At 47.2% G+C, this 13,082-nt stretch overlaps 2 protein-coding genes across 2 annotated transcripts in view; both read right to left on the bottom strand.

The window, feature by feature from the left end:
- Window positions 1-5,518: 5,518 nt before the first annotated feature.
- Window positions 5,519-9,443, bottom strand: LOC311342571 (pou2af1; the record flags this gene model as incomplete). Its single annotated transcript, XM_084467404.1, has 5 exons — window positions 5,519-5,908; window positions 6,110-6,312; window positions 6,812-6,869; window positions 7,293-7,390; window positions 9,365-9,443. 5 exons carry the CDS (start codon window positions 9,441-9,443, stop codon window positions 5,519-5,521), a joined length of 828 nt encoding a protein of 275 aa, XP_084323530.1.
- A 2,710-nt stretch (window positions 9,444-12,153) lies between these two features.
- LOC311341649 (POU domain class 2-associating factor 2-like) overlaps window positions 12,154-13,082 on the bottom strand; it is a gene marked incomplete at both ends in the record, with an annotated part of 25,636 nt that continues 24,707 nt past the window's right edge. Inside the window, one exon of the mRNA XM_084466452.1 lies at window positions 12,154-12,627. Coding sequence (XP_084322578.1) covers window positions 12,154-12,627 — 474 coding nt within the window. The remainder of the gene's footprint in view (window positions 12,628-13,082) is intronic.

The raw sequence follows: 13,082 nt of genomic DNA, 5'->3' as shown, positions 1-13,082 counted from the left end.
CACATTCCGAAGCCAACGCACAACAATCAGCCGTGGGTGCAGACTGGGAACCGTTTAGACGACTCTGTGATCTACTCAAACACTCAGAGGAACATTCCCGTAGCTTCTTAAAGATGACCTCAAATCGTTTTATATAACGACTATAAAGAGAAACTGATTCAGAAAATGTGTCCGATTCTCTTGAGGTCAGTGTTATTGTGTATATATTGGGTTAACATAGCGCTTGTTAGTACTTCTACTTCTATGAACATCTTTACTGTACCGACAGCGATACGTTGTTTCACTTCTTTTGACAAATGTACTTATTGTAAGTCGCTTTGGATAAAAGTGTCTGCTAAATGCCCAAAATGTAAATGTAAATATATTTGTGGTATGGATTATGTACGGATACACAACAGCTCCAGATTCCCACGTAGCTTGGTGCGCGCCACTCAAAAGTACATCATGGATGTTATTATATGACGTTTGCTCTGGGACCTGTACATTTGACTGTTTGGTCATTTGGCTGGTTTATCAGGCTGGTTTATCAGGCTGGTTTATCAGGCTGGTTTTACACTGTTAAGGTAAAGGGGGGTGAACAGCTCAGGCCTACTGTATCAACTGGCTTCAACACGCATCCCTCTCAGGATGCGTGTTGCTCAGGAAGAAACTGCAGTGTAATATGTACTGCCTGTGGCTGTGAGCCGCACACAGCGATCACTCACTCCACCGACATTGAACATAGCTGTAGGGGACGGAGAGGAATGGGGCGTCAGGTGCAGTCAGACGTGAGTTGGTTTGAGCTTGTTTTACTGCAATGCTTCTGCCTGATGCATCCTTTGGAAAGGTCGGACTATCGCTACACAAAATGGTTTAAGAAGTATTCAAATGTAAATTCATGCCGAGACATGTTGCTGTTTGTGTTAGCCCATGAATGCAGAGCTGTGAGTCACTGGCTACAAGCGGATGCAAGGCGTAGCCTCACTTCACTCATCAAAGATCCTGACAGCTAAATGGCCTTAAAGTTTGCCCTTCAATACATTTATGTCCACTGAACAAATATGTGTATTTGCTATCGGTATGTTTTATTTTGACCTGCATAGCTATTCCTGATATCAGGTGTGGGTGTGGTGGTTTAAGCACAGGGGAACCCATGAATGGAGCAATGAGGGTTCTGATCGAATCACAACGGCCCACTGAGCCCGGCGAGGTGACGGGCTAGCTGCATACCTACGGCAACACGTCCCCCTATAAGGACATCGTTGTGCACACACTAACATCTCCCCTCCGAGCTAACAGACTTACACAGGGCGCCTGTAGATTATAGATTATAGATTATAGATTATAGATTTATATCAATGTTTTAGAAGACGTCCGCAGCATTAGCCTGGGAACGAGACAGATCTGGTGAGCTCATGTTTCATTTGTTCTGCTGATAAGATCTGGCTCCCCTCCCAGACTAAAGAATTCTGCCTAAATCGACTGACCTGCAGAGAGGCATTTTCAACAGATGTGGAAGGGTTTTAGAGTCCACTATGGAGACTGTATGAAACTTACTGGATGGTATATTTTCACTTGAAGAAGAACGAACGACTGCATTTAAAGTTTCATTTTTAGTTGGTGGCTCAGCTCTGCGTCACGTTGCTCCACCGGAGGCCTTTTGGTCGCCCCTCCTGGAGGCCTCCTGTCGACCCAAAAGGGACAGAAGGTCTCTGACTAATGGAGGTTTGCAATTGGTCTGGCCATGCCAGGCTACCTCAACGTGGCCTCAAATCCCCCTCCCCCCGATAAGACATGAGGATGAACAAAGGTAATCAGTTGGACGTGACAGTAATCTGCCACGGATTGGTTGCCTTTGATGAATTTTTTTGAGCATTTTGAGCATTTTGCAAGAGGTGAGCGAATCAAATGTGATGTAGTGAAGGGTTGAGAGTGCTGCTGGCTGCCCTGGGACGCCATCGACGAGACGGCTTCTTCTTAGAGTGTCTCTGAAGGCCAGAGGGTTTGGATGGCCCTCCGGATCAGGGTGGGGGTCCAGGGTGGGGGTGCAGGGTGGGGGTGCAGGGTGGGGGTGCAGGGTGGGGGTCCAGGGTGGGGGTCCAGGGCAGTGTGGTGCAGGGTGGGGTGGGGGTCCAGGGTGGGGGTGCAGGGCAGTGTGGTGCAGGGTGGGGGTGCAGGGTGGGGGTGCAGGGTGGGGGTCCAGGGCAGTGTGGATCAGGGTGGGGGTGCAGGGTGGGGGTCCAGGGCAGTGTGGTGCAGGGTGGGGGTGCAGGGTGGGGGTGCAGGGTGGGGGTGCAGGGTGGGGGTCCAGGGCAGTGTGGTGCAGGGTGGGGGTCCTGGGTGGGGGTGCAGGGCAGTGTGGTCCTGGGTTGTGCTCCAGGGCAGTGTGATGCAGGGTGGGGGTGCAGGGCAGTGTGGTGCAGGGTGGGGGTGCAGGGCAGTGTGGTCCTGGGTTGTGCTCCAGGGCAGTGTGATGCAGGGTGGGGGTGCAGGGCAGTGTGGTGCAGGGTGGGGGTGCAGGGCAGTGTGGTGCAGGGTGGGGGTGCAGGGTGGGGGTCCAGGGCAGTGTGGATCAGGGTGGGGGTCCTGGGTTGTGCTCCAGGGCAGTGTGGGGCTTCCAGGTCACGGGGGTTTCCAACCAGCAACCCGTTGACATCAGTGCTGCACATGGAGCGCTGCTCTGCATGTCCCAGCAGCCCCGGCCGGGCCGCGGCAGCAGGCATGCACCAACACATCGCCCCAGCGCTGCAGCTCCTCTGGGGGGAGCCTTCACTGTCCACAGGACTGGTCGGGTATCGGTGCAGAGGAGGTGATATGGGAGGAGTGTCATATGTGCAGACCATATACAGTCTGTTATTAGTGTATCAGACAGCAGCCCACGGGGGGGTGGCCAGAAAGTTTCAGCCCCCCCCCCCCCCCCACCCCCAGTCTCCCCCCCCACCCCTCACACACACACACACACACACACTCACACGCTGGAGGAAGACGTTTGTTCTCTCAGTGTTTACGGTTGAGATCTGAGCGCTGAGGACAGGTTGGGCTGGCTTTACTTTTCCTCTGTACTCTGGCAACCGTTGTTGTTTCAGTTAGAAAACACACATTCCCCTTTACTCATCAGCACCCGACACATCAGCCAGCAGAAACATCTCCACTGCACCGCAGGGGACAGCGTCTACAGCTCCCATGTGACTCCATCTGAACCTCCACCGCCCTTCACCCAACATCCAGGGGAGGATATCAAGAATAACGTTCACAATCCAACCATATGACCCGCTTTGCTGCTTGCTGTAATCCATTACAGATCATTTGCAAATCATTTTTATGATCCCTTCTATCATTTTAAAAAGAGGGGTGGTGCGTACATCCACAGGTAATCCACAGGTGCTAGACAATAGTATTGGATATAAGAGAGAGGACGTCTGCACATTGTTTTGCTCCAGAAGAAGATTTATTTACAAACAGGCAACGTTTCGATCACTAGGGATCTGCCTGATAAAGATCCCTAGCCATCGAAACGTTGCCTGTTTGTAAATAAATCCTCTTCTGGAGCAAAACAATGTGCAGACCCTCCTCTCTCTTATACCCTTCTATCATTTGCCAATGTACATTTCGATCAAGCTTAACATGTGTAGAGGGAGGAATGTTCAGTTTAAAACCTTTAAAACCATAATGACGTGAACGAGGGGAGGTCACGGAGCGTTGGCCTTTGAGGGATGTTGCCATCAGTGTGGGGAGTCCTAAGACCAATGGGTTGTTTTAGATATGGAGGTGACATTGAAGCTTCAACATAGCGTATTAAGCGTTAACTCAGCCAGAGCGCCATCCTTCTGCAGAACATCTCTGTGTTTGGGGTGGGAGTGGTCATTCACCTGAGAGGGGTGGGATTATGCTCATTTCAAATAGAGTTTCAAAACGGCCTGTTCTATTAAACCTGTTTGGAACCGAACTTCATAACGAAACTCCAGAAAGACAGGGGACTTCCAGATATCCGATGTAACTCATGGTTAACAAGTGGAACAAGTGGAAGGGTCAGGAATAAGCCATTAGTAATAATATATCCGCTTTAATACCTCAATGTTTTGGAGATTTTAGTTTTTGGGGATGCTTCCCTTTTAATAACTCAAAGTAAAAAAAGTCACCTTCACGAACCGCAGTAACAGATAATGGACTTCTAGTGCCGACAGCTGTCGAGATGAAGGATCAATGCATCTGACAGATAGCGATAATTATACGTTTATGAATGTTGTGTCCACTATGGATGCAGTAATATAGGAATACTGTGTTGAGAAACGTAAATCGGATGTTCCCTACGCCAGATCCTACAACTTGTACAGTCTCCATGGTGACTATGACAAAGATACCCGAACGGCTATAGGCTGATCTATTCGGGTAACATATCCCGGTAGCCTACAGGCAATCTTTTTTAAATCGAGAGGTGAGGGTAATCACTTGGTTGCAATCTGCAACCTCACCGCTAGATGCTTAAATGCTCCACGCTGGACCTTTAGAAACTGACACATGTGCAGAGAGACGCTGTAATGAGCTTCGACCCCCGGAGGCAAAGACTGGTTTGCAAAACCATGCAAAAGTAAACAGGGGAGATGCGGTTTTTCTGGATAAAAAAACACCCTATAACGCTTACATTTCTCATCGGATTTCATAGATACGTTTGTTGTATTATATCATAATACCGGTAAATAAATAAATAAATATATATATATATATATATATATATATATATATATATATATATATATATATATATATATATATATATATATATATATATAAAGATATTCTAAGATATTCTAAGCTGCTACTTGAAGCAGGGCCCAGCCTTTTGAATTTATTATGTTATGTGTAGGCCTATAATGTTTTTCAGGTTGTAAAAATTTAAAGCACAACTTAAACACTTTTTTTTTTTTTTGTGGATTGTTCTAGAGGCAAATAATTGAGACCCCCAATCAAGTCCAACTGTAGAAAGTACGAGCAGATCAAGGCCGGCAGCTGGAGGTGGTAAACGGTGTTGACTCAAGGAGCGGACGGTTTGGTTTTGACGGGATCAGCCAACTGTCCCATAAAAGAGCGACTGAGCGTTTATGATCTAGTAAACCATTGCTTTTCATTTATTAAGCAGACGAAGCCAACAATATTTTTTTTCTTGAAAAGGAATGGAAATAGGAACTACATCATAGGGTTGTGACTATTGAACAGGTCCACATTAATAGGCCTAGTCATTATAGCCTAAATATTAAAAAATTAAGCCGTTGTGTAAAAATATTGCTTGCCTTCTGAAATATGTTAAAATAAATTATGGTTTGCAGATTGTAATTATTAACACCACTTTGGATCCGTATAAAAAAATAATGTTTTATTTTCCAGTAATACAAAAATAAAATCGGCGTTAGCTTTCCCGCGTCACTCCGTCAGTCCACGCTGTGGAGAAAGCAGCGGAACCCTGCGGGTAGAATGCACACACAGTCTCTTCCACAACACGTGCAGTGCATCGTATTTACACATATAATCACGGTCCACATCATCAGAGTATATTGTAGCACATGTCTGAGCTCATGACGGGCCAGTCCCTTTTCAGACAGTGGTGTTCTGCGGGGTAGGGGTAGTCTGTGGTGCCGGTGGCGGGGCCGGTGGGGCCGTAGTAGGACGCGGACTCCGCGGCCGCCCAGAAGCTCTCCTGCGGGGGGGCCGGCCAGCAGTGCGCCTGCAGCTGACAGTAGCCGTCTGCAAAGCCGCAGTGCTGGTAGTTACAGTGGTCCAGGGCGGTGAACCCCTGGTACCCGCCGGGCTCCACTCGGGTCGGCGAGTCGTAAGAGGAGGAAGAGGAGGACGAGTAAGAGGAATGCTGCGGCGAGTAACTGCTGCGCTCCACTGGGCTGGAGAACTGGACGGAGTCTGGAGACGAGGACGCAGCCTGGGAGAGGGACGGAGGATGAAGTGCATTTAAGTCACGGGAGAAAAAGGGGATCTTTTCTTTCTTTCAATTTGCACATGACTCCCCAATTAAAACGAACAACTTCAAAAGGTCCTATTTGTCTCTACGTATATGTAGGCTAACTGTAAGCAATGCGCAGTAAAGTGGAGCCTTAGCATCCCGCGTGTGACGCTTTCTTACCATTCCGTTGTAGTAGTCTGCCTCCGGAGAGAGCTGGGCGCCGGGCAGGGGGAAGGCGGAGGGGGTCAGCAGGGGGCCGTGGCCGCCGATGTCCGCCGCGCCGTCCACGTACTGGTGGTGCTGCTGGTAGTACCCGTCGCTCGCCGTCAGCTGGACGCTGTAGTCGGCGTCCGCCTGCAGAACCGAGGCGTCGACGTAGTGGTCTGCCGTGAGGCAAATGCAAAACAAGATGAGCGTGTAATCACAAACAAAGGAATACATTTAAATATGTTCAGAGCGTGAAAGTGATGTCACTCTGCCATCAGCCAACGCATATGAGTGCACGTTTATATAAAGGACCTATTACGCAGCACTTGGGAACGTGCCTATCAATTGTTAACTAGAATTCATTCACATTCTTGGCAATACAGCTCTGACTTATTGTAGGGCCGAAATTCTCTTTCGAATAAGTTTATTTCATTGTGGGGTGATGGATGAGGGCAGACGTCATCTGCAGATATCATGCACTTTGTTTTGGACTACGCCGATAACTTGATGTCACGGCTCCAACGCCCACACCCCCCTCTTCCTATCATCTGCAAAACAACCGGATTTGCACTTGGTAAGCTTTTCAGTCCGAGACTCGCGATACACAGCCGCGTGGTGCCAACGGACGGCTGACTTGTTGGAATGGGCTGCACCGTGTGTATAGCCTCTACTTACTCTGGAGGGAGGACAGGCCGACGCAGATGCTGGGGATGTCCAGGCAGCCCTGGGATACCTGTTTATTCCAATAAGAAGAAGTATACAGAAGAACAGAGGGAGATGGTACAGATTAGCGTCGGAATGTCACCGTCACCCCTGAGAATTAGTTTGTGAACGCGCCTGACACGATGCGTAGGGCACACATGGGCGCGCGTCCACGTGCGTGTAGTGCTTAGGCTACTGTGTGCACGAACGATCGGCTCGTTCAGTGCATGTTTGATTGTTGCAAGTTTGCGCGTGCGTGTGTGTGTGTGTGTGTGTGTGTGTGTGTGTGTGTGTGTGTGTGTGTGTGTGTGTGTGTGTGTGTGTGTGTGTGTGTGTGTGTGTGTGTGTGTGTGTGTGTGTGTGTGTTTTCACTACTTCTGTACATGGCTATACATGTGGATGGTTTGACGACATTGCGGTCGTTTCCAGCCTGTGTTCCCTGAGTGCTGCTTACCGCTAGATCCTTATCGTCCGCTGCCCGGGCTCTGAGTCTCTGCAGCAGCTCCTTCACCGTGGTCTTGACGCGGACTCCCTGGTATACCCGTGACTTATCTGCATGTCAATAACAAAGGGCAGGGTCACCAAAACACTCCGCAACAGACAATGTTCTCCTCCAAAACACAAGTATTCCAGCCTGTTCCCCACTCCCTCTAATTCCTTACTTTTCCTTCTTTCTTTTATTTGACATGTACTATATATATATATATATATATATATAGACCCGCCCTGCCCTAATGGCCTAATGTCCACACATTTGTAAAGTCGTTTATTTGCACAAGCACATACAATTAGCTTTTGCACTGTGAGATGGTGAAGAAAAGTAAGCATATGGATACTCCAACACAACAAGTTGTAGAAAGGCTTTTTGAACAAACAATGACATTCAAATGTATTTGTGTTTGTTTGTTTGTCTTGGCGGGATCAATAAAAAAAATCCAAACCAAATGGGATGTGTTCTTGTTGAGTGCTTTATATTCTTAAATGGCCTCTTTATCGCCCACATAGGCCAATTGGACCCAAAATGTATCCTTGATCTTTTATTTCAGTCCGTTTCTGCATTCTACAACTTTTCCAGCCTGCGTTTGCTGCCCATCCCCTCGCCTCACAGCAGGCCCCCTCTGGGCGCTGCTTACAGGACAAAGTCCCTTAGGTTCAGGTATGTGGACTGACGCCCAGCCCGCCCTGGCTACACTAAAAGACAAAGAAAAAGGGTGAAAATGGGACCAAGTAAGTGCACATTTAAGATACAGGATTTGCGTTTTATTCGAAAAGAGATCTTGTGTTAAATCGGGTTTTGGTGCGACGGGGAGCCTTTGAGATAACTAATAAAAATACGCGATTTCCTCGTAAAACCGAGACAGACCAAAAGACACAAAACCCCGCAAAAAAGGAACCAAAACAGCAGGATCGGCGTGAAGCTGGGTTTGATGGATCAATTCAAACGAACGACGTACTTATAATTCAATTTATTTAGAATAAAGGACGTAAGAGCTGCTTGAGTACGCGTAAACGTGTGATTGGAGACGAATAGTCGATGTTTGGTTCATCGTTTCTCCGACATAATAAAGACTGGATATGTCCAGTTCAGAGACATTTTAGGGAGCACGAGATCTTCTTCAATCTCCAAACTACCGTGGAGGAAACATCTCAAATAAACTAGTGTATCGGTAAATGAAAAAGACTTTGGCCAAAGCCCCACCTCACATAATTAGCATGGCATTTTAGGGCTTCTGCGCGCTGCGACGACTGCATGTCATTCATTTCTACAATTTCACTTACCAATGGGCAGATAAACCAAATGTATACGTAATAGACTACGTCTTTACGTCCGCGTAATGTAAAGTTAATGTGAAGCCCCGATGTTAACCTATGGGCTGCAAGCCTGGAGGTGCGTTTGCATGGTTCTGATATCATTGGTACGTGTTGTCCTGTCGCGATACTAATGGGATCAATATTCATTCGCCATAATGTCTCTTTTAAATTGGCAATATGAAATAGCTGAGCTCATTTACACCTTGTAACATCCACTTCCCACCAAACGTATCGGATCATATAATAATAATAATAATAATAATAATAGTAATAATAATAATAATAGTAATAATAATTATAATAGTAATAATGGGTGTTGCTAGATATCAAGTAACAGCATCACTTTAGAGTTATAAATTACAAAGATGCAAAGATGCAAAGGTTTGCCAAATGTCAATCAGGAATGAAGCGCAAAGCAGCGGTATCCTGGATCCGTCTACTTAACGTTCAGCAAAAAATAATAACGCAATAAAGTAACAGGTGGCCCGAGCTGCAGACCCTCTTTTAGCCCAATAATGTCACGCTGGGGACCTTGTTTGTGGCTCAGTGGAGCAGGGTCACTGGGAGGTAGGGAGACCTCTTCAGATTGTGATGCTTTAAGTCTGTGGGATGGTTTAAACTATGTGATTAAAAAATGTTCTCTCTTTGCCTTGGTTGTTTCAGGAGAAAATGCAACAAGCCCGTTTCCAGAGGAAAAGGCCATGGCAGACTTACCCGACATGCTGGCTGGGTGGAGGAAAAGGCTCCTGGAACAACTCCTATGAGATTCTCCAACGTCCCTTTTCTGCTTCATTAAATGGCCAAGAACCAATTTCTTGCAAAAATCGAAAAAGATCGCACCACAAAAGTGTCAAAACAGCATGAGAGCATGCAACAATAGTGTAATATACCTGGGGATATATTAGTTTGTGATTTTCTCCCTCCATGCCTACTATTTAAAACCCCTAGAACTCAATGATTTGACAATGATTTGATTGCGCGTTACTTTCAATTTGAATATTCAGAGGCAACTCAAAAATATCGATTTTTCACTGCAATTCATCATTTCTACACACTAAATAAGTTTCACTTTAATAGATTATAATATTATTTCACATTTTAAAGAAAATAAAATGATGTTTTATACATTTAATGCCCCTTTTTTGATTTCAGACCATCCACACCCCCTGTCCAATGCGCATTGAGAGCCCACTTATGACTTTGGGCCCACAATGTTACGTTTATTAAGACAACTCAACACACCACCAATGTGTTGCAATAAATGTTTTAACACAACATTTTATAACAATTGATAAAGTTGTAAATTGGTGGGCGTGGCAAGGGGCAGCAGCCATCTTGGGCATCGCAGGCTTCAGTCTCACACGACAAGTGCTTCACACTCACACACACGCGGGCTGGGGCCTCTCTGCTCTTTATTATGCTTTATACTAGATACGCTTCACATCAGTCAGAGTCGATCTGTTTGGATCAGATGGATAGCCTAATAATAATTAATAGTTTCCTAGAATATTTAATATCCAAGAATTTCATCGCAAACATTTAGAAATACGTTGTGAAAATATAGATATTTAATTATGTTCGTTAAATGAACGTTTTTCACCCGTTTACGTTCATAACACTTACCATTTATTGCGTTATCTCGCTACTGAGAAGGACGTGTAGTAGCCTGTATGACTGTAGGCCTACTGTCTGCCAGAGTCCGGTATGAACATACTCTCATTTATTCTTAGGCCTAGAAAGGCCTTTATTAAGATATCAAAGACCTTGATAGGCCTTTATTAAGATTTAAAAAAGGTAGCCAAATTATAGGGTTATAGGCCTAATTTGGCTACAGTTTTTCTTCAATTAAAAATGCACCGCTTGGGATTAAGATTCGTTCAATTAGTTTGAGATGAATAATAATTATTATTCTCAAAGAACGTTCTGTAATAACTTAATTATAACGAACTTTGGACACTTAAATACATAGGCCTGAGTCATCTGAGTGATTTAGCTTTCATTTCACGGAAGAAAAAACCCCATAAATGTAGGGGCCTACTCTTAGTCGTCTCTTACAACGGCCAGGCGTTGTAAGAGACGAAGACGTTATCTAATGTTTTATACACGCAGTAGCCATAGGCCTACTGTGTGTATAAAACCATTGATTATACAATACCTTTGAAGCTCTTCCTCGCTCGGGCGTTGGCTCAGAGCGCCCCCTAGTGACCACCGCAGAGTCCGTTCCTCTGGAAAAAGACGTGCCTTCGATGTGATTTATTCACGATCCGTTCACGATTGTTAACGTACCTAACATGTTGAATGAAAATACTAATTGTGTAAAATAATTTCATGTTGTATTTTATTTTATTGGAAGTTATTTAGTATTTCTTTGGGTATATTGGTTAAGCAGTTAAAATAACCTCTTCTCATGATTTTGAATATGGGGGGTTATAGATAATCCCACATAATGTCTTCAAAGTTAAATTTCTTATTTGAAAACAAATAAATGAATCATTAGAAATGTTCGCAGTCAAGTGTTTTTTAATAAATATGAACTTCTGAGACCTATTTGATCACAAAACGGATTCAGTTCTAAATTGTTTTTTTGAAATATAAAAATATGTATCCGAAAATAAATCTGTTCTCAACTCAGTCTTTATTTCTAGTCGTGTCAAACTCTATATCCGTGTTAATATTTATATCTAAAATGTTGGATAGTTTAATAACTTTTATTATTTCCCTTTCTAGATTAATAATTCCTAATTTTGATGGCACATTGTCACCTTAATGACTAAATAGTCTAAATATGAGAAAGTGGTTGGAACCTCTGTTACATGACAACCCTGTATTAAATGTGTTTTTGTTTATTTGACATTCATGAGACATGAGCAGACCCCCTAGAGAGCGCCTCCCCGGGCCTGCAGCGGCTCCCTGGAGCTGGCTCAGAGATGGAGCTGGCTCAGACATGGAGCTGGCTCAGACATGGAGCTGGCTCAGACATGGAGCTGGCTCAGAGATGGAGCTGGCTCAGACATGGAGCTGGCTCAGACATGGAGCTGGCTCAGACATGGAGCTGGCTCAGACATGGAGCTGGCTCAGACATGGAGCTGGCTCAGACATGGAGCTGGCTCAGAGATGGAGCTGGCTCAGACATGGAGCTGGCTCAGAGATGGAGCTGGCTCAGACATGGAGCTGGCTCAGAGATGGAGCTGGCTCAGAGATGGAGCTGGCTCGGAGATGGAGCTGGCTCAGAGCTGACTCAGAGCAGGTCTATTGTTCGGGAGCCTTTCTCTGCTACGGGAGCGTCTTCCATGAACTCTCCAGGAGGTCGTTCTCCTTCTGTTCTACAGCACATTTATTCCTGTCGTCTACGTACTCACAATGAAACTCCAAATGAAAACGGTGACAACATGAAGTCCTAGGAGGCGAACGCACTCCTCTGAAGTGCCACGTTACAACAGCGCCACATTCAACTAGCCCCCCCCTCATCCCACTGTCCTCCCCCCCCCCCCCCCATCAGTCGCTCAGTAGGACCTCCTGATCTCGTAGGACGACCAGGCGCTGCCAGCATCCTCTTTGGCCCAGGAGGGGTGCTGCGCCTCGCCGTGGGAGGAGAGGCCCCGGTGGCTCTCGGGCTCCTCCGGCGCCAGGGGGCCCATCTTAGGGGCCAGGTCCCCCACGGGGCCCGACATGTACGGGGAGCAGAAGGAGGGCGAGGAGGGCGGGTAGGAGGCGAGGGGGTGGTAGTGGACGTCCTCCAGCGTGTGCAGGGCGTAGGGCGGGCCGGAGGGGCCCGTGGCGGAGGAGCCGTGGCTGGGGGAGCGGTACTGCTGCTGCTGGGCTGGGCTGCCCTCGGGCTCCGGGCTGGTGATGGAGCCGGACGCCACGCCCACCACGCCGCCCACCACGCCGCCCACCACGCCGCCCAGGCCCTCCGGACACAGGCCCTCCCCCACCTGGGACAGGGGCTCCGCAACTGACTGGTCCCAGGACTCCCTCTGCATGGATGGAAGGGGGGGGGGGGAGAGAGGGAGAGAGAGAGAGGGGGAGAGAGAGAGAGGGGGAGAGAGAGAGGGAGAGAGAGAGGGGGGGAGAGAGAGGGAGAGAGAGAGAGAGAGAGAGAGGAGAGAGAGAGAGAGAGAGAGCGGGAGAGAGAGAGGGAGAGAGAGAGAGAGAGAGAGAAAGAGAGAGAGGGAGAGAGAGAGAGGGAGAGAGAGAGAGAGAGAGAGAGAGAGAGAGGGGGAGAGAGAGAGACAGAGAGAGAGAGAGAGAGAGGGGGAGAGAGAGAGGGAGAGAGAGAGAGAGGGGGAGAGAGAGAGAGAGGGGGAGAGAGAGAGAGAGGGGGAGAGAGAGAGAGAGGGGGAGAAAGAGAGAGAGGGAGAGAGAGAGAGAGAGAGAGAGAAAGAGAGAGAGGGAGAGAGAGAGAGAGAGGGAGAGAGAGAGAGGGAGAGAG

Source organism: Micromesistius poutassou, assembly GCF_964030765.1.
Source record: "Micromesistius poutassou genome assembly, chromosome: 4".
In the NCBI taxonomy this organism is placed as follows: Eukaryota; Metazoa; Chordata; class Actinopteri; order Gadiformes; family Gadidae; genus Micromesistius; species Micromesistius poutassou.
This window is presented reverse-complemented; position numbering and strand designations above follow the sequence as displayed.